Source organism: Sarcophilus harrisii, chromosome 2 (assembly GCF_902635505.1).
Source record: "Sarcophilus harrisii chromosome 2, mSarHar1.11, whole genome shotgun sequence".
In the NCBI taxonomy this organism is placed as follows: Eukaryota; Metazoa; Chordata; class Mammalia; order Dasyuromorphia; family Dasyuridae; genus Sarcophilus; species Sarcophilus harrisii.
In genome coordinates, this window is record NC_045427.1 from 240923892 (window position 1) to 240946485 (window position 22594).

Consider the following 22594-nt stretch of genomic DNA (forward strand, 5'->3'; position numbering starts at 1 on the left):
AAGTCACAAATTTGGTTCTTCACACTCATTTTAATTCATTCTCCCGTTCTGCAAAAGGAATACAGATTGTGTAAGAAAGAACATAGAAAAAGTGAGGAGGGCTGAGTCTTCTAATGATGTACCAATGCTTTCTTTCTGTATTACTTCATGTCACTTTTTAGCAACATAATGACATTATGATCCATTTCACAATTCTGTGTTAACTAGCAGTTAGAGCGGAGTCCATCTGTACTTTGGTCTAGTGAGATAACTGAAAAGCCTGGAAATAAATTGAGAGTACAAAATGCCAAGAGGAGAAATGCAGAAAATGGTGGTTATTCAAGTACATTGTTGAAGTAATGAGATTTTTTGAGAACTGTATGACTAAATATTTGGGTGAGTTATTGGGAGTTCCTAGATAAAGTATTCTGTTGAGACAAATGTAAGACTTATGTGATCCTTTATAGGGGCAAGTTGGAGAATACCAGTAAATACTATTATTTTAGATTTTGTCATATTATGGGATCTATAAAAACTAATCTTATTGTTAGTATATTTTTAAAAATCAAAGCAGTGTTTTCTTTTATATAGAGCAATATATCCTTGAAATCCAGTAATTATAGATTAAGTAGTATATATTTATATATACACAGGTATTTAGAAATATAAGACTAGATGATATATTCTTGGGTTTAGAGACAATTGACCATATTTTGTTTTCTCTGACTTTTGTAGGCTCTTCTCAGCAGTATATGGGACAAGAAGAGTATTACAGTGAGCAATACAGCCATGGTCAAGGCGCATCTGAGCCAATGAACCAGCAATATTATCCAGATGGTAACTTTCCTGGGAGTGGGGGTGGAAGGACTGAAAACTTGCTGCAATTTTAAAAAATGTATGAATGACTTACAGCACACCTATAAGATCTGAGAAATTTATAGCATTCAGGCCATTTTAGTTTCTTTAAGGCCTCCAGGTTGTTGTTTGTTTGTTTTCTTATGTAGGATTCTGCTATGACATCTTATTTCTGACCCACAGGACTACCCATCCAGAAAACCAGACTTGGGTTTGATCAAGAAGAGTTAGATATTTGGTTATGCATCTGATAAGATTAGAATGAATCCATTAGCTTAGACCATTTCTGTTGTAATTTGAAGTAGGAGCTACCAAAGTGACAGAATTTAAATTGAACCCATTAGTGCTGTACCCTCACCCTTGGTTTCATCTGAGGGCTTTTAATTTTCTTTTTCATCCAAGGCACTGTATAGAATCTTCAAAATGTAGGGTCGGAAGGTGTAAGATGTCAGTTGTCTCACCCATCCCATCTCCAAGCATGGATACATATTCTTGAAAGATGTGTATAAATCTCGTTGTTAAAGAACTCCAAGGCAGAAGATTACAAAATCTTATTTGGTAACTTATGCCAGCATTTAACAAGAGTCCACTAATTTTTTTTTTCAAGTTCTTTTCCTTCCTACTAAATCACCTTTTGGTCTTTTCTTCTTTAGGCTAAATAATCCAATATCTTTTATTCCTGGGGTCTTCTTTATTCTCTTAACCATTCTTTTCTGTTTCTCTTAACCTGCATGTTCTCCTCATCTCATCTCTTTTAAATTGTGAAGTCCCATACAGAAGAGGGATGTGGAGAATTATTATTACATAAAACCTGTTTTATAACTGGTAGACTCAATCAATTAATATAAAGTTATTGAACACCTGTGAAGTGCTTGACAATATAGTAAGCCTTAGAGATACAAAATCAAAAATGTAATAGTTCTTGCACTCAAGGAATTTACACTTGTTGTGGGGGGAGGACAATGAATATATAATCAGTATATAAAGAGTAACTATAAAATAAATGCAAATTAGTTTAAGGAAAGATGATATTAGCATTTGAGGGAACCAGGAAAGGTTTCTTGTAAAAGATTATGTTTGAGGGATTCTGTGAGATAGAATTGAGGAGGGATAACATTTCAGAATCCTCTTATAACAAGGCTCATCTTTGCATTCATTCAATAACTATTTATTGAACATATGCTATGTATAAGAGAGAGCGAGAGAAAGATATGGAATAATAATAATATGTGAGATTTGAGCATATATAAACTGCTGCATTCCAGATATTTATATAGCTTAGCCAGGAAGATGCATTTACTTATAAGTAAACCCCAAAGCATTATTAGATTGGGGCACAAAACAAAGTTCTATAGAGCTTCAAAAGATGAAGACTAGGTAGAGGCTAGTGGGAATTGGTAGATGCTACTTAAAGAAGGGGAAAATTGATCTGGGTCTTGAAAGGTGGGTTCAGTTTCTTTTCCAAGAATGGAGTACTGAAGACATCGAAAGAATATTTCAGGAGAGTGGAATGGTATGAATAAAGACTTAGAGTAAGGAAAGTACAAATTACATTTAGGATATGAAAATTAAACCAAAATTAAACCAAATTGAGATATATCATAGGTCAGATCATGTACTCTCAAATGAGAACATATAACTATATCTTGCCTAATATTAAGAAAAAAGGAAAGAGAAAAGGTAGGGAAGGAAGGAAGAAATAAAGAAAAGGATGGAAAAAAGGCAAAGAGGAAGGAAACTTTTGTTTTAGGCAAAATGGTGTTCCGGGGAAGAGTTAGTTCTATGAGAACTATATCATAGTGAGGTTTATTTGTAATATATCTACAATCCTAGTTCTGCTGCTTGCTAACTTTATCACTTGGACAAATTTTGCTCAGCCTTTCTCAGCCTCAGTTTCCCCATTTATAGAATGATGGAGTTGGATTAGAAGTTCTCTGAGGACCCTAGTAGTTATGAGTCCTATGACAGATCATGTGGATTGCTGGCCTTTCTATATGGTATTTGTCAGGACATAATGCAGGGCATGTCTCATTCCACATTCCCTACAACCATACACATCATAAAGGTGTTCCCCAACTTTGATTTTGTCTCTGTGTTCCTTTGATTTCAGGACATGGTGATTATGCATATCAGCAGTCATCTTACACTGAACAGAGCTATGATAGGTCATTTGAGGATTCTACTCAGCATTATTATGAAGGAGGTAAGAAAACTAATTGACTTTTTTGGCTGACAAATATTCAAATGTATAATAGCCATATTCAGTAATCAATAAATATGCATATGGTGAGTGTTCACTGATTGCCAGGAACTATGCTAAGCACAAAGAGAAGTAACATTTGAACTATTTGTGCTGGCTAATAAAGTTTATATTAAGTAAAGTTATCTATATATTTTCTTTTATCTGCAGTAACATAAAGTCCAAGATTTCATGTATACTTAGTGAAATTCATAGCATGCTGGTTATCTACACATCTTTTGAGAATCACTGTTCTAAATCTGTAGAAGTTAATAAAGAGTGAGGAATACTTTATATAATTTAATAAATTATAATATTGCTGTTTAGGGAGATATCTTTCCAGTAAACATTTGTTACATAGTTTTATATTGATCTAGACATTTTCTGAAGTCCTGATACATATTCACCAGGCTATCACATTTACTTTATGTCTAATGAAAATAAAATCAGATACTTAAACATTAACCCTAAAGTGAAGCTAAAGAATCTTAGAATAAATATGAAAAACAGAGGTTTGGCCCAGACTTGCGAGTTGGAGACAAATAATAAATGTGGAATGAGAAATAGTATAATTTAAATTATGTAAAGAGCCAGTATTTGCATTTGTAATTCTAAAGAATTTGTATTTCTAATCTGTAGATTTGTAATTCTAAAGAAGTTCACATTTCACAAATGTAATACATAAACATAAAATTATTGTTGTTGTTGTTATATCTTGGTGCTTTCCATTTTACAGATGACAAACTGAGATTAAGGGAAATTATGTGACATATCACAAATCACACAATTAGCAGGTGTCAGATTTTAGGCAGTGTAATAAAATATATGGAAAACTGGCCTCCAAATCAAAAAGACCCAAGTTCAAATTCCACCTGTGACATGTTGGATGCCTGAAAATAGTTATTCTCAGTGCTCCAATCAACTCTGTAAAACATTTAAGTTGTAATGGATTTGCTGATCTGTGTTCACAGAGGGAGTTTTCCATACCAAAGAAATCACAGGACCAGACTGACAAAACCAAAACAAAATGAAAACGAGAAACATTGTGGAGGGAGAGCCAACAGTCTAGTCAAAATAACAAATGTACTTTTCTACAAGTGTGTGTTTAAATATTACAGTGTGAACATTCAAATCTAAAGTCAAGAATTGCTCTGAATGGAGTAAATTATCAAAGGTTTACAGGAGATTTAACATTATTCATTCTTTCATTTGTTTATTTAACAGACATTTACTAAGCATATGTTCTTTGACTTGAGCTCTCTTAAGCATTGGGGGAAATTCAAACTTAAATAAGGCCTCTCCCCATGGAACTAAACAGCCCTAGTCAATGATGTCATGCAATATTATTTTTGCAATTTTTATATTATTGAAATACAATGGGAAATTCTAAAAAGTCAAGGTTTTTTGCAATTTGGTTGATTTCCTGTGTATACCTTGACATGTTACCAGAAAATAACTGGCTGACCATTTTTTTTCTTTAGAATATTCAGAACAATGTCCATGGTTGCCATGGGAGATTTTAAAATCTTATGGGTCATAATAATTCATGTTAACATAGCATTTAAAGATTTACAAAGCACCTGTCCTTACAGTGATCTTGGGAAGTAAGTACTGCAAACATTTTCCTTATTTTATATGTGGAGAAGTTGAAACTCAGAATGGTTAAGGGATTAGCCCAGAATCTCACAGCTAAGTATAAGAACTGTGGTTATAGAACCAGGTCCTTTGTAATTAAAAATCCAGTGCTAATTTCCACACTACCAAACTGCTTCTATTCCCTTTGAAATAGTAGCTATTCACTTGCCTTTGAAATTTTCTTACTTTGGCGAATTTTGATTTGGATAAAGGTTTTTGCTATTTCTAGTTCATTCTCTAACCATATTCTGTCTTTAAAATTATTCTGGTTGTTTTTATATCAATATTGTAGAGCAGAAAATTTTCTAGAGAACACCATGTTTTATCAGGCATGAGTATTTTCACAAATAACAACAAATGTTATGTTTTCTTGGGTCACCACATTATGTTGCCATATTCCTACAATAACAATAGTCATTATGAATTTTCCATTAGAAGTACAGATTTTGCTGGTGGGAAGAGGTTCTGTTACTGATGACACAGCTGTGGAAAGATATAAAAGTGCATTTTGTTGTGCTCCAGTTCTACTGGTTGTGTGGAATATTGTTAATCACTGTTGAAGAGGCAGTCAGGATGACTGTACCTTTGATGCCTATGCTTTGATACCTCTCCCTTTATTTTGTTCCTATTGAAGGACTAGCTGTTTTCCCCTGCTAAATATGGTCTCTTTTTGCTCAGGCAGTGTATATATAACTTGTTATCAGTGTATGAAGAATAAACGTGGTACTATACAACACCAAAGGTACCCAGCAATAGCTACCTTAATATGTTTAGGAAAACTCATTTTGCCTCAGAGGCATGAAAAGAAGGTCTAAAATGAAGCAATTTTGAGAATTGTCTCCTTCATTTAACAGTATTGCTTCATTTTCCACTCTATTGTTGGAACCAGAGTTATACTTTTCAGAAAAGATTAACAGAAGTTAATGGCTGCTGAAATATTCTAAGGATGCTTAATAATTGGCAAGACTTAAATTAAGTTATTCAAGTATCAAATGAAAAGTACAACTTTTATTCAAGAGCTTCCATTTGTTTTGTTGTTCTGTGTAATTGCAAATTGAATTTCCCCCATAGTTTTTTAAGTAACTCCAATAAAAAAGATTATTAAGTCTTATTGAAACAAATAATTTCACTTTATTTTTTTCTTCTAAGAGTAATGCATAAAATGATGCTAAAAATAAACTGAACAAATATGAGGGATGTGACGAAGAGAGGAGAATTTTTTGGACACCAGATGCTGTGAACTGGCACTTTTGTGACCATGACTCCATTTCCTTACCTCTGGGACAGTTTTTGATTAGAAAAACTATCCATTTCAGACCATGCTGTTTATTTGCATTTTCTGTGCTAGAAATGAGTAAACAATTCCTTAGATCCCATCTGCCCCCACTGTGTGCTTCATAAGAACTGGAATTAATGAAGATTTAGGATTCAACAAATTGCAAATTAAAAGCAATGTGTACTTTGCATGTCTTTTTTTTTTTTTTTTAACAAAGCCCTGCTCAAAAGAAAATGATTGGAAAAGACAAATAGAGTCTATTTATAAAGATGTTTTGAAAATTGTTGAATGGAATTAAACAGCTGAATCTGAAATGGCAACTCTTTAGATTCATATTAGGAGGACTTAGTTGAAGTACTTTAAAATATAGTAATGGCTAATATCATTCTTTAACTTTTACATAATTGCTTGGTAATGCAATCATTTCATAATAAAAATTCTTTTTTTCTATGTAGTACAAAAACCAGTCTCTGATAGCTTTTTTTTTTTTAAATGATGCTTTCATAACGAGTGCTAAGTGGGACGAGGTAGTTTTTTAAAGTAAGAATTAAAGTTTTAATAACAGGATAAAGAAAAAGAGAAGCAAAAGAAAAACATGGAGTTTTACTAATACATGTAATTGGTAAATTCAGGTCAAAATTTCAGTTCCTTTGTCTCTATATCCAAAATGTCATAAAAATCCCCCTTTAAAAACTACTAGTATTTGCAAATTTAGCCTACTTGATTATAAATGAAATTAAGGAATTGTATAAATTATGGGGTCCTTTTGAATTCTGAAACACTGTATAAAATATGATAAAGATTAGTTTCATAGAAAATATGATTCATAGGATTATTGATATTGAACTAGAAGGGATCTCAGAGACCACCTAGTTCAATGCATCCATAAAATAGACCCAAGGAAGTGAACTTGCCCATGATTATACAGGTAGAAAGTACTTGAAATAAAATTTGAACCCAAGTCCTTTGTCTCCATAGTTAGTCTTCTTTCTTCTGCACCCTATTGACCCTGATTCCCAGAATAAGGGAATGTTTCAGTCACAGACTGAAGAGATGTATTAAGCAAATCACTGATTTTAAGGGTTTGAATGTTGTATCACCTTCCTTTTAAACACCCATTGACCATTTCAGAGAGACTATGGCCATTTCTATAATTAAATATGAATATGTTAGTTTTTGGACTCCTTTTCCTGGATTCTATCTTCTCAGTGCTTTGCCCTCCTAATCAGCTGTAACTTAGATACAGAAATTGCTGAGAGGTCTGGCTTTCTTGCCAGTGAAAAGATTTTCCTAAATGAGATCATTAGATCAATTCCTCTAAACTCCTGGTCCACAGATTACTAGTCTGTATTCTTATTATTACTAAAGGCCTTTAATTTCTTTTTTTTAAGGTACAGTTTATTGATGCCTTTTGTCTTTATATCACAGAAATCCTCCACCCCCTTTCCATTTTGACAAAGAAGAACATTAAGCAAAAAATCTGATACATAAGCATTGTCTGGCAGTAGTTACAATATGTTATCTTGGTAATCTTTGATCTCTTAGCCAAGAGGGAGGAGATAGATTTTGTTCTACCTTCTCTAGGACCCTAAAGGCTGCCTACTCAGTTCTTAAAACCTAACTTTACAAATGTGAAAAAACAACTAGTTCCACCTTCTTTTCTTTCTCTCTACATTCTTTTCCTTCCAAACTGAGTTTTCAGTATCCACTCCTTTGAAAGAGTAAGAGTAGTCTTAAGTAGAAGTGTTTGGATTGGAAATGAGTTCTCTTTGAAGCAAACTTATGGGCTCTTTTTCTTTGAAACAAATTTTCAAGTATTTGAACCACAAAAATATCAAAATCAAATTTGTTTAAGTAACAGACTCTAAAGATCTCAGGAGATTTCAGTTATTGATTAGCAACTAAAGTTAGATAATGAAATCATTTCAAATGAACTCTGCTTTCCTATTCTAGGAAATTCTCAGTATAGCCAGCAGCAGGCTGGATATCAGCAGGGAGCTGCCCAACAACAGACGTATTCACAGCAGCAATACCCAAATCAACAGAGCTACCCAGGACAGCAACAAGGATACGGTGAGAAAAACAGCATTGCCATGTCTTCTATGGGTTCCCCTTAGTAAAATGATCATTCAGCACACTGAAACATTTTTTTTTCTTTTAATATCCAAGGGAACATTCATTTCAGTTCAGTTTTATTGCTAAGTATATTTAGAGGCATACTTTTGGAAGGAGGCTGTTGCAATGTTGAGGCTATTCTACTTTGTCTATTGATGATGAATTATGTGATATATGGTAGGCTGATATTATACACAGTATTTGTATTGACTTGCTTTTTACAAGTTGAGCTGATAGGTTCCTTTGTTAGAATCTCAACAAAAGAAGCATAACTTATGTTGATTGGTTGTTATCCTTTGTTGTCGAAGAGGACCAAAATGACGTCACTATGTTAGAGTCAAGTTACAACGTGTTCAACTATAGTTGAGCAGATCAATATGAGTTTGGGATGCTCTACCACATGTCAGATACAAATAGTCCATGCAAACATTTGGGGACTTCTTTAATTTTGCACATCTAGAGTTTTCTTTGGGTTAATTCAAGTATGCTTTGCTCATAAAGCAGATCATTTTCTCTGATAAGGGCACACCATTCTGGGCGGTCCTGTGCCAGTGTCTCCCATGTCATACAATTGATTCTAAAGTTCTTTTTTTTTTTGGCTGAGGTAAGTAGAATTAAGTGACTTGCACAGGGTCACACAGCTAGGAAGTATTAAGTGTCTGAGGCCAGATTTGAACTCAGGTCCTCCTGACTTCAGGGCTGGTGCTCTATCCACTGTGCCACCTAGCTGCCCCGGTTCTAAAGTTCTTAAGAGAGAACCTTGAGAGTGTTCTTTTATTGCTTATTCTGACCACCTTGTGAGTGCTTGCTCTGTGTGAGTTATCTATTAATATTATCATCAGTATATAATTGGATTATATTACTACTAATAAAATTAGAGTGGTACACAAAGAAGAGTGAAGAATCACATTAGTTTGTACATAGTCAAGAAGAGAAAGAGAAATAGATTATATTCAGGCAATATGTCAAGAACTCATTAATCCTTCAAGGTGGGTATCCCATACACATCACAATCCCCTTTGCATTAAGAGATGGTCATCATGAGGGGCTATGACTAGATTTTCTGATCTGATAGCCAACTCTTATGATGACCCTTCAACTTTAGCTAATATGGTCCTTAGATGAACTTGGTGGGATCTGCTAGAGTTTGAATTCCATTAGCATTACATTCAACAACCAGTAATCATTTCTGTACTTAAAAGTAGGACCATAAGAATAAAAAGAAAAAAAAATTTAGCCAGTTCATCTTTTCACCAGAATTATTTGGCATCTTTAACATCATTTAAGTTCATATTATCACAGAATCATTAGAATTGGAAAATACCTCAGATGGCCCGTGGTCCAATTCTGACCTAAACAAAACTTCCCTCTATAAGACATCCTCAAATTGTCATCCAACCTTTGTATGAAGATCTCAAATGAGGAGAAAATTACAAGGCAGCTGATTCCACTTTTATACAGTTTAATTTGGGATTTTGCTACATTTGCTTCTTTGAAGCTCCAAGTTCTCATTTCTGGAGCCAAGCAGAGCAAGTCTACTTGCTATTCAACATAATAATCCTTAAGTCTACTTGCTATTCAACATAATAATCCTTCAAATACTAGACAGCTACTATGAAGTTCCTTCCTTCCAACAAATAATTCTCTAGGCTCAACATTGCCATTTTTTCAACTAGTCTTTATATGACTTGATCTCAAGACCTCTCTCCATGATACTTCTCCTTCCCTTGATGCTTTTCAGCTTATTAATGTCTTTCCCAAAATGTGGTATCTAGATTTGAATATCGTATTTCAGATGTGGTCTGATCAGCACATTGGGAACTATTAGCTCTGTAGTCTTTGGCACTAAGTCTTCCTTGGTATAGTCTAAAATCACATTAGCTTTTTTGACTGCTATATTATTGTACTTTTGAGCTGTATTTATATTTTAATCCCCCAAAACCTTGAAATATTTTAAAGACAAATTTCTCTGTGATAACACCTACCCCCTACTTTATACTTATGAAGTTGATTTTTTGAATCCAAGTATAAAACTTGATATTTATCTCTATTACATTTCATCTAATTACATTCAGTCCATATTGACTGTTAGGATATTTTTGGAACCTGATTTTGTTATCTAAGATGTTAACTATTCACTTGGATATTTTTGTTTATTTGCTTATACCTTGCAAATTTATTGTGTATACCATCTAAACTATGTACTATAAGTACATCCTTCAACTTTGTTTGTTGCTTTCATTTACATTGTTTTAGTTGTTTTCTTGGTTTTGCTTTATTTACCCTACATCCATTCATGCAAGGCCTCCTATTTTTCCATGAATTTCTTTCTTGTTTCTTATTAACATGACAATATTCCATTGCATTTATATACCATATATGTGTATATCAGCTATTCTACAGCTGATAAGGAATCAGTTGTTTCAAGTTCTTTGCTACCACTAAAAGTACTAATATGTATATATATATATATATATATATATATATATATATATATATACACATACATACATACATACATGTGTATATATATCTATATCTATCTGTTTATAGATAGATATAGATATATATATACACATCATGGTCTCTTCAGGGAGCCATACTTTTCCTGAAAGATAAGAAACTGCTATAGGGAGACATGCACCAATGGGGAATCAGGGTCAGAGACATATATCAGGATCAGAGGGAAGAAAACACAATTATGTTCTCCTTTCAGTATATTCTCTTCAGAGAGATCTCTGGGTCAAAGGATAGAGACACTTTAATAATTTTCCCAAATAACTCCAAATTGTTCAGGTTTCATTCCTGAGAGCTTCTCATATCTCTTGTACTAACTTTCCCTGTAGAAATCTTAAGCCATGAGATCCTACTCATCCTGTCTTTTAATCGCCTATTCTAAAATCTACAGTTCATGTCTTCTTCTCTTCTATCAGAAATTCTCAGATGCAGTAATCACTTTTCTGTAAAGTTAATAATATTTCCAATCAGTTCATCATTGTTAATGTGAGTCAGATCCAGAAAAAAAAAAGTTTTCTTTTATTGTTTTGTTCAACTTTTGAAGGATTTGATTATCATTAAGGTAAGTTAAGAAAGTATTAGCTGTCCAGCTTAGAGAGAGGATAGAGAAGAGTAAAGAAAGGAAAAAGGGAGGATAGTGAGAAAGAGAGAGAGAGAGAGAGAGAGAGAGAGAGAGAGAGAGAGAAATTGATTCTGCCCACTTCTTCCTCTAAAACTTATGTTTTCTTACTTGAGTATAATATTAATAAAAAGTAGAATTCTGCCATCTTTCAACTTTTTACCAATCTTACTCCTTCTGGATAAAGTCTGCCCCAGAGCCACATTCCAGTTTTGTATCTCATCCTGCCTAGTCTCAATAATATCATAAGGTCAAATTTATCTTGAATTGGGACCACTAATTGACCTGTTATACATACTTTGAGTATTTGCTCACAGATATCTGAAGGCTTTGTGTTTTATTGCAGGCTTCTTTATTGGATTTTGTCTCCTATGAATTTTAGGATGTCACTACTCCTTTTGTGTTGTTGCTATGACAATCCTATGGCAGGATTTTTTGAACTTTTATATATAATATATAAAATTATATTTCAGTATCACTGGTTTCTTTTGTAAACCTGACTATTTTATTTAATGCATTTAAAAACATTGTTCTGAGTGTGGCAAATGAAAGCTGGAATCACTAAAGAAAGGTTTGAACTTATAACCATATCATTTTATTAAGCAATGCATGCCAGTTGCCTCACAGATTGAGACCAGGCCCCCACAGTTTTAGCACTGGATCCTGAATACAGAGGGAGACAGATCTTTATACATTAAAAACAATTAATCAAACAAGACAAATTTATTTAAAGAAAACAGTTAATCGAGATACGAAATTAGGTAATCTGATTTCTAGTTGGAAGAAAAATTAGGGACTTTCCAAATTGGGGCTGGGTGAGAATGAACTAAGGCAGTACCCTGAAATAAGAAAAGGAGGTGTCCCACTCTTCCTAAGTATCTGTATTCAATCAAAGAATCATGGAAACCAGAACTGATTTACCAGTATGTGACCAAATTTCAGATAAGACATATGGATTGCTTAAGAAAAGCAAAACCCAAAGTTTTAAGAAAAGTCCTTGCATCAATCTTCCAATCTGAATGGGTTTCCAATCCAAGTCATTTAACCTCTCTGAGCTTCAGTTTCCTCAATTCTAAAATGGGATAAAAACATCACTTAACCCAAAAGGTTGTGAAGATCAAATGAGATATTTGTAAAGCATTTTCTGTTGTTTTTCAAATTAGGTAGAGGTGGTCCAGCTTCCCAACCACACAGGGCTAAGTTCAAACAATGCAACAAAGACCAGTTATAATTCCCACAATTGAACAAAGTTTTTTTCATAAGACCAAAATTTGACTAGATTCATAATTGAAAATAAAGGGAACTGTTTTAGCTCTAGAATTGAGTCATAAGATAGAGTTAGTGTGGTCCATTCAATTCTCAGTACCACTTGCTGTTCTAATTCTCTCATAAGAAGGGTCTATAGGATTTACCAGACTTCCACAGCAGTTCATCCATGACACAAGCAAAGTTAAAAAAAACTCCTGCTCCCTGGCATATAGTTTGTGGATATATGTAGGCACTTTTCTCCTATTTCCTTCTTTTTTCAATTTAAAGTAATTTTGATTAGATTTGTAAGATTCTAGGCAAGTATATTTTTCAGAGCCCTTCATTAGATTTAATTCTCTGACCAGGAACATGTCATTCCTATATTTTGTGCTGTGGTTTTAAAAGTTTAATCCTATTTAACATATATTTTAACATATTTAACATGTATTGGACTACCTGCCATCTAGGGGAGGGATTGGAAGCTATAATAATAATAATAATAATAATAATAAAACAAAATAAAATTTAAATCCTATTCTCAAATTCTATCTCCTTCACCAGCTTCCCAAATTTGCCTTACTTTTTAAAAAAAATAGTATTTTATTTTTCCAAATACATGCAGAGATAGTTTTCAACGTTCATCTTTGCAAAACCTTGTGTTTCAAATTGTTTTCTCTCTCTCTCCTCTCCCCTCTCCAAAACAGCAGGCAAACCCATAAAGATTAAATATGCAATTCTTCTAAATATATTTCCATATTTGTTATGTATATGTTTCCATATGCCATCTGTTCCATATGCAGAAAAATCAGATAAAAAGTGAAAAAAACATGAAAAAGAAAAAAAGAACAAGCAATCAAATAACAACAACAAAAACATGAAAATACTATCCTGTGATCCACATTCAATCTCCATAGTTCTCTCTCTGGATGTGGATGATATTTTCCAACCCATACCTATTGAAATTGCCTTGCATCATCACACTGTTGAAAAAGAGTCAAGTCCATCACCATTGATCATCACATAATCTTCTTGTTGCTGTGTACAATGTTCTCTTGGTTCTGCTCACTTCACTTAGCATCAGTTCATGTAAGTCCTTCCATTGCTTTACTCTTTTGAAGGCTTTGCCATCCCTCAGCAGCAGTGATGGAGACACCAAGCGGTCTATGCTTCTAAGGTTTTCACTTTTTTTTCTTTCTAATCTTCAGCAATACTTTTCTTTTGATAAAGTATTTCTGTAATTACACTAGTACCATAAATGGAGAGTTAGTTAGTGATCTGATTTAACTAGTCCTGTGAGATTTGTGACTAGGTCTGTCATGTTTTATACCTTAGAAAGACAGTAGACCTCTTTGCTGCCTCAGGCCAAGAAATAGCTGTCTCAGCTGGGAGTTTTGCTTCATTATCCAATCTTCTTCTCTTCCTTCTCTGACCTTTAATAGATGATTTGTCAGCCGATGGTCCTGTATAATGACATCACCATTTCTTGAAAGACAAGCAGCCCTTCAGAGGATTCAGTCCCCTGTACTTCATACAGTCACATCTCTTAATTTCTAGTGTTCTTTGATCCTTCATAACATTACAGCTTTAGAACTGAAAGGATCCTTAGAGGAAATCAAGTTCAGCCTTCTCATTTTGTAGAGAAGGAGAATGATGCCCAAGGAAATTAAGTAACTTGCTCAAGGTCACTCATTTGGCACATATCTACAGCAGGATTTGGAGCCAAGTATTCCCAATTCTGAGTCCGGGACTTTACTGAGACAGCTATATGATTCACTGGAGAGAATGCTAGGTGTGGAATCAGGAAGATCTGACATCAAATCTGGCCTCTGACAATTACTAGTTGTGTGACCCTGGGCAAATCATTTAACCCTGTGTGTTTCCTTAGGTCTAAAATGGGATAATAACAGCACTTAATCAATTGAGATATTTTTGTAAAGCACTTATGGTTTTTATTATTCACTTGTATCTGACTTCCTGTGACCCCATTTTGGGGTCTGCAATTCCTTTTACTGATAAGGAATTGAAGCAAATTGAATTAAGTGACTTGCTCAGGGTCACCCAGCTAGTAAGTGTCTGAGGCCAGATTTGAACTTCTAAAGCTGAGTCTTCCTGACTTCAAGCCCAATGCTCTATTCACTGCACCACCTAGTTGCCCCCTTAGCATAGTGCCTAACATACAATCAATGCTACATAAATGCTTGTTTCCTTCCCTTCCTACTTCCACATCTACTATGACACATAACTGCCCCATTTTCCTTCCCTTTCTCTTCAGTGTCATATATTCTTTGAGGAATGACAGCCTCTTCCAGACACTTTTTTGCAAGAAGATGTTGAATCATTAATGTCTATTTTTGGACCAATCAAGCCATTCAAGTAGATGAATCCATGTCAGTGTTCTATTGTCCTACTCACTTGTCTTATCTTGTTTTGCCAACGAATTTTCCACCAGTTTGAATTGTCATCTTCTTGCTCCAAATGTCTCACTCCAAGCTCATTGTTTGGTCTTCTTGAAAATTTCAAAATCATCCAGACCTGCTTCAGAATTCCTTCTTCAGTTCTCGTTCTTCTGCTTTATCTCTGATAATTGCTTTTCCTATCAAATAGTAGTAGAATCAGTTCCCTAAATGATTACTGAGGTCACCTGTGTTTTAGATAATGCAAACTAAGCACCTAAAAATAGAACCAAGGGCTCAAAAAAATTTTTATATTTATACTTTAAATATTTTTTTCAATATTGGCACATTATCTGTATGGACCTTAATGATATGCATTCCCTTAAATAGCAGGAGAGTTTGAAATAATTTCTGGTATTATGGGGGTGAAGATAATTTCCAAAATTGTAATATTGATTTCAGCATTTGTGGGGGTTTAAAAAAATTAAATATATTCTCTATCAAGAATAAAGTTAACTTATATTTTATATATAAATTAGCATATAAAATTTTTGTAATAATTAACCTTTTATGTTTCTTTTCTCAGGTCCTGCACAAGGAGCTTCATCACAGTATTCCAGCTACCAACAGGGACAGGGACAACAGTATGGAAGCTATAGAGCTTCTCAAACAGGACCATCTGCCCAACAACAGAGGCCTTATGGTTATGAACAGGCAAGTTTTTCTGAAATTTTCAAAGATAATTATCTTAGAAATTATAATTATCAAAGAAATTCTCACTGCTCCCAGATAACCATACCATTAAGGTACCAGAAATAAAGTCAGGAAAACCTGGGTCCAAACACTAGAGGGATGAATCACAATAAGTCATTTATCCTATCAATGTTTTAGGTAGCTTTTTAAAGATGCTAAAATGGAGTGACTACAACTGATAAATAGACTAATGTGTCCTTTTGCCACTAATTGTATATCTTTGACATTGAAAACTGTAGGTTTGGTTCTTCAGATAACCCAATAGTAGCTCTGATGGAATCATTGTTTTGGAATCCAAAAGGAACAATGTATGGTAACTCTGAATTTTGACTTAAGATTTAAAATTGAGAACCTCTTGTAATAAGTTTAGCAAACCAGAAGAAATTTGCCCTTGACTGGCAATATGCAGACTAGTTATAGTAGGAAAAACTGGTTTAAAGTGCAAATAATTTGCTTGTTACTAATTTGGATAAAATAAATACACATGATTCAGTTCAATTAAGTATTTATTAAGCAGCTATTTAGTATGGGAATCTGTGCTTGAAACCAGGGATATGAAACTACCCAAATAAAAATTCCAGCTTTTAAGGAACTTATGTTCTTTTTAAAATTGCATTTATTTTTTTAATTAACAAGCATTTATTTTCTCCTCAAATGAAAAAAAAAACAAAAAACCCTTGTTATAAATATACATATTCAATTAAAAAATATCCACATTGAGTTTATATTTCTAAATTTTTTATAGAATTATTACTAAAATTATATCAGAGTTATACAAACTAATTTAGTAAGAGGAGGAATAAAAAGAAATAGATTTTAAGGTAATCAATATCTGTCTAACATTCTATAAGTATTAATTTAATCTGTGTTTAAGAATTATGAATTATTATTTTAAAGAACAAGAAGATGCATAAGAAAAAGTATAAGAAAGCTGTTTTAGGCTTCAAGGATCAGTCTTAACTTTGTGTTCCAGTAAGTTCAAATCTATTTCAGTTAGTAAGCATTTATTAAGCACCTACTATGTGCCAGATATTGTGTTAAAAATCCCCCCAAAATTCAAAAGACAGTCCATGTTTTCTAAGAGCTCATAGTCTAAAGAAGACAACATGAAAACAATTATTTGCAAAAAAAGACAAATACAGGATCAATTGAAGATAATGAATAGAGGGAAGGACTGGGATGGAGGGGGATTAGGAAATAGTTCTTATAAGATGTTGGATTTTAGGTGGGACCTGAAGGAAGACAGGCAAGTCATGAGAATTCCAGACTTGGGGGATGTCTCCTCAGGTTTTTCCAGGGAAATCAGTCTCTAAAAGAAGCACACCAAATAAATTCATAACACAATGATTTCCAAACCAGAATGTCAGCCCAATGATTAAGAAAAGGAAATTGCAGGCTATCTATTCAGGCCAACCCATCAGAACATTTCTCCTCCTGGTACAAAATTCCTGGGAAACCTGATTAATAATTGGAATGTGTTTGGTGAATATACACTCTAGATAGGACTTGAATGATCGTAAGAGATATTTTCATCAAGCTGTGATGGCTTGATAGTTATTCTCCTCTACTAACCACATAATTGAATCATCTCACCAGGATACCATCTCCCTTATAACCTGCAGAGAACACATTGGTAAATTTTATTCTCCATCACCACCAGAGTTCTCTGTATGCTCTTGCCTTTTCTTATTTCAATATCTTTTCATAAGAGGCTATAATTTCCAAGGTTTGCAGTGATTATATTTTAGGCTGCCAGCCTTCAGGTGATATTTCAACCTCATTGGTAACACGACTCTAAACCATTTATAGGATGGATTATTTCTGGGAGGATTCTTTTAATAGCTGATCTCATGTAAATTATGTGCATTTTGGTTTTCTTCAGTCAAATAGAATATTTCTTGCCTGACTTGTGTGTTCTTCATGCCCAGGATCTGGGAGTCCAGCTTAGTTAGGGACATATAACTCTCTTTCCACAAAATATATAATCTTATTAACAAAAATATAACATTATTAACCACAAAAATATAATCTTATTTAACATTCTCTTTTAGGGCCAGTATGGGAATTATCAGCAATAAGGGACAAACTTCTTTGTTGGATTCATTTCAATACTATGTTCATCTTTGGAACTCGATGTACAGAAGGTTTTGACTAATTGTAATATGTTGGTTATTCCTTAGCACAAAGCAGTGTCTGTATGTGAACAGTGTTCATTTCATGCCGGTGATGAAGCAGTGCACTATACTGGTAAAGAGACAATGCTTTAATGGTCTGATATATTTGGTGCTGTGTATAGTATTGTATGTTGCTACAATGCAACTTTTTTTTTTTCTTTTCTCCTTCTTCTTCCCATTCTTGATGTTTCTAAATAGCTTTAGGGGTCGTTTTATCATCAGAGTTTTTTGTGCCCAATTATGGGAAACATCTAGGATATCCTGCAATCCATGTATTTATAGAAATGGACCTTAGGTCTAATTTCTCTATCCATCCTAATGTAGGTTAGGAACTTCTGTTTAGCTGGATGCAATGCAGCTTGTCCATGGCTTATGGTTGCCTCTGAAATATATGCCTCTTAACTATACTATTTTAGAGGCAGAAACATTCTTTGTGGTATGTCAATTTTCATGCTACACAATGAAAAAGAGAAATGTTTCATTTACTGGAAATATTATGAACAGTAGTTTCCAGTGCTTACTAATTACCCATGTCGCATCCTGGTTTAGTCTGTCCAACAAGGTCTACATTTTCATATTAAAAGGTAAAGAGGGATCATTTATTCAAAATAATCTGACTCCACAAAGGTGTGTTAGTGGACAATATAGATTGAGGAATATGGTATGAAGGGAAAGAAAAGAGAGATTGTTTGGGAATTGGTCCATTAAAGCAAAATAATATTGCTTTATTCTATGTTGATCTAATTAAACATTTCTGGCATTTGAATTTTTAATGTGCTAGATCTACATTTATAGATACTTTTAAATATTAATGCCAAATTTTCCTGTCAAGTAATTAGTTGGTTCTTTGTATATTATTTTTTCCAAGGTAGTTCAGATCTCCAAGCAAATTTTGTAGTCTTAATTAAAGATGTATTTCTGGGCTAATTTTATTTTGCCCCTCTTTTCCTACAGGGAACCTTGACTTAATTGAAATATAACTCAGGCAAAAAAAAAAAAAAGAATAAATGTTCCCCCTTTGGCAATTCATATTCTACTGTGAACATGTTGAAAAGTAGAAATCTGAAACTTTATATGGTGAATTGTAGCTAGCTTAGTTTCTAAGTGAAGAGTTCCTAAAATCTGCATAAACAATACAGAGTAACTCATTTTGAACAATTTTATTAAAGAAAAAACTTGAATAAATTTCTAATATCATATATGTTTGAGTATGATCAAACTTTACTTGGATAATAAATTTTTTATTTAATAGGAAAATAAAAAGAACTGGGGGAAATACTTCAACTAAATACAATCTTTAGATTAGAACAAAATATAACCTGAAGGAAATATCACCTTTTTTTATATATGTTAATTCTGGTGGAGATAGTCTTTTTTATTATTGTTACAAGTTTATATTTTGAAAACTCAAGTATAGAAAAATAGATATATCAAGATACATACATTTGTTTTCTTCCCTTCAGATAACAGTGGATTGGGATCCCAGAATTTTAGAGCTAGGTCACAGAATTTTAGAGCTAGAAGGAACCTTAGAGATTACCTAATCTAGCTCTTATTGTACAGATGGAGAAGCTGAGGGCCCAGTAAGAGAAATGACTTGCATTTGATCACACATGTAGTTAGTGGCAGATTAGGAAGTAGAAGCTAGGTCTTCTGACTCCCAGACCAGTGTTTTTCCAATTGTACGTCACTGTCTTTCAGCCAACTAATCAATAAATATGTCAGTTGATAAAAATTGATCAACAAATAGTATTTGATTGCTTGGAACCCTATGAAGAAATAAGGAAAGGATTGCTTTTTTCCAACCTGACTTTCATTCATCCTTGGTAGATTTGGAGGCAAAAAATAGTTCTTAAAGCTCACACTCCTTGATTCCTTTTCATTACATACCCTAGATTTTCCAGTAGTAGTAGTAGTACCTCCAGTTCTTCATTGTGTTATCTCTGCAGTAGAGATGATACACAAAGTATATAATCAATTTTCGTATAAGTTGAGGTAATGTGTGGGTATAGACAATTTATAACAAGTAGATACCAGCTTTGAGAACTAAAGTACTCTACAAATCTTAAGGCATTGGTTTACTGAGTTTATTTCATTATTGGTCTGGGGTTATCATATTAGCAGATCAGGTTACACAAAAGCGCTTAGTCATTTAGTATCATATAACTTAAAGCTGGAAGATACTCCAAATCTGGTGTTCTTCCTTCTGTACTATGCTTCCAGTCATTACAGCCCATAGCTGCTTCACAGTACTTGGAGATCCTTTTGGTGTGTGACAAAAGCCAGTAACTTGGATTTTTTCAGCCATACTTACTGTCCATCTTTGCTGCCATTCCTATCATTTCCATTTTACTTTTAAGGGCTTTCCATCATCTTATCCATTTCTTTCATGCTCATTAAATCTCAGAAAGGTAAAAGATCCCCAAGAATAACCTCCATCCAAAGTTGGGATCTAATTTTCAACTTCCTTGTCAGATTGTTATCTAATACCTATCTGAATATTTCTTGGTACTGGGAATGTATCACCTCAGATTTCCATCCATTTCTATCTTTCGTCAACTCTAGAAAGTTCTTCCTTTTTAGGTTGCTTTTTGTTTGAGTAACATTATCTGTACTAAATGTTACTTGAATTCTGCCATTGCTGAATTAATAGTTTTTTGCTAAAAATATCACAAGAAATTGAATTTAAGGGACTTGTCCCTTGTGGTTTTGCCATTTCTTTCCCTTCATCACAATTGTTTAAACAACTAATTTGAAAATTCCCAATGAAAATATTTAAAGATTTAGATAGCAAAGAAGATGCAATTTATTTTGCTTCTTGCCAACATGGAAATATGCCTCTTATATACATTTTTTTAAGTGCTGAAAACTGCTTTTGAGAAAAAAGGACATTTTAAAAATACATTGCCACTACTGTACCAGTCTGAAATGTCTTACATTAAGAATTTCTTGAATGTTGTGTATATATTTAAAAGAGCACTTTGGAAAATAGTTTATACATTTATTTCCTAATTTATATATGATTTTTTGGTGTTAATATTTCTAACTATTAATAATAAATGTTTATTTAATGTGTTGTCCATTTTTATGTATTTTTGTGAGAAGGAAAAGTAATGCCAGCAATTCTGACTTTTTCATCAATTGTATCACAACTTCTGTAATATTGAATGTTTAAAAAAGGCTTAGGCTAAAATGACTTGCTCGTGGAGTGTGTTGATGGTACTTTTTTAAAAAAAATAAACCAGTAACTAAAGATCAGTAAAAAAGGAGTTAAGGACTTTGGGAAATGGATGCCCACACTCACCCCTTATTGTCTGACAGATCACAATAATGCATTTAAGAAATGGTGGTGACAGTTTTCAGAATTGTTGAAAAAATGAGACTGGTATGCAAAGATCATCATGCATCGTAGTTTTGTGTTGATCAGTGTCTTTTGATGATATAACTTTAGAATATTACAAATAATATGAGGAACTCATTTCAAAAGCCATTGTTAAAGGTAGCATGGTGGGGAAAGGCTTTCTAGAAATGTGAAGGAAGCCTTAATATGTTTATATAGATGGAGATTAAGTGAACCTCTGATTTTGTCAGATATTTTATAGAGATGAGTCTGTAGCATCCATTCATTATTGTAAAAAGAGGAAAAGTGTTCTCATTTTCATTTGAAAATTTATTGCCATTACTACATTCCTGTTTATTGAACAAATCAGTTTAGTCTCTCTCAATTGTGAATACGGTACATTTTTCAGTAATCATCTTGATTGTTAGTTGGTTTTTTTTTCCCCTGTCAGATTTGAGTTTGGTGTACAAATGGAGTTTATGCTTTTGATGTAACCTATTAATAAACTGGTTCTTCTAAAAATCACATTACTACTGTATTATGAACAAATAGATTCAATTTAACTCTTAACATGTTCATCAGATCATATTCAGACATTCATTAGCCGCCTCCGCCCACTTTTATTTGTAAGCAAACAATAATATTTCAATATACTTAATAATACTAAGGTTTCACATTGTAAAACTGTTCAACGTAATATCCAAATTATTAGAAAACTAGAAAACATTTTAACAACTTAAATATGGAAAATACCGGGAACACTACAAGTAATAATTGATACTCTGTACATGTCTACATGTTAGAACAATGCCTTATATTGCACTTATAGTTTAGAATTTCTAAGATTTGTTGCACAAATATTTTTAAATATTTACATAAAAGATACTGAAACTACAATCGTAACAGGATAGTTTTTTTATAAAATCTACAGGCTATTTGGTTTTTAACTGGGAGTATTTCATTTGTTGGTTGGTTTTCCAGTTATTCAGATTGATAAATATTAAGCATCTACTATATGCTTAACTCTGTACTAAGCATTGGCAAAACAAATAAGAAAAAGAAAGATAGTATCTGTCCTCAAAGAGCTTACAATCTAATGGAGGAAGACAATACAGAAAAGAAATGTGGAAAGGGGAGGGGAGAAGGAGTGAGAGAACATCATATTCCATGGAGTTCAATCTAAGCAGAGCTACAAATACTAAAGGGAGATTAAGCTGGAAAGTCCAGATAGCCAACTGCTTTGGGAGGAATTTAGTCCTCTACCTTCCAGCCCTCTAGTCACAGGGGAGAGGAGGCAATAGGAATTGGGAAGGTAGTGGTGTGCCCAATTTAATTTGCTCTTTCTCTCTTATTGATGAAAGCATATATAAATACAAAATTTCCCTTAACGACTACTTTGGCTAAATCCCCAAAATTTTTATATTTTGTCTCATTGTTTTCATCTTAAATGA

General features: G+C 33.4%; 1 protein-coding gene across 2 annotated transcripts in view; it reads left to right on the plus strand.

Moving 5' to 3' along the window:
• Nucleotides 1–22594, plus strand: part of SS18L1 (SS18L1 subunit of BAF chromatin remodeling complex) — an 80178-nt gene that overhangs the window by 29606 nt on the left and 27978 nt on the right. Inside the window, exons 7-11 of one of the 2 annotated variants that reach the window (XM_003757627.3) lie at nucleotides 715–816; nucleotides 2945–3037; nucleotides 7938–8057; nucleotides 15463–15590; nucleotides 17681–21668. In XM_003757627.3, the coding sequence (XP_003757675.1) occupies nucleotides 715–816; nucleotides 2945–3037; nucleotides 7938–8057; nucleotides 15463–15590; nucleotides 17681–17707 (470 nt within the window). In that variant the 3' untranslated portion in view covers nucleotides 17708–21668. Of the gene's footprint in view, nucleotides 1–714; nucleotides 817–2944; nucleotides 3038–7937; nucleotides 8058–15462; nucleotides 15591–17680; nucleotides 21669–22594 lie in introns of those variants that run through there. The other variant, XM_031951716.1, reaches the window with a different exon arrangement.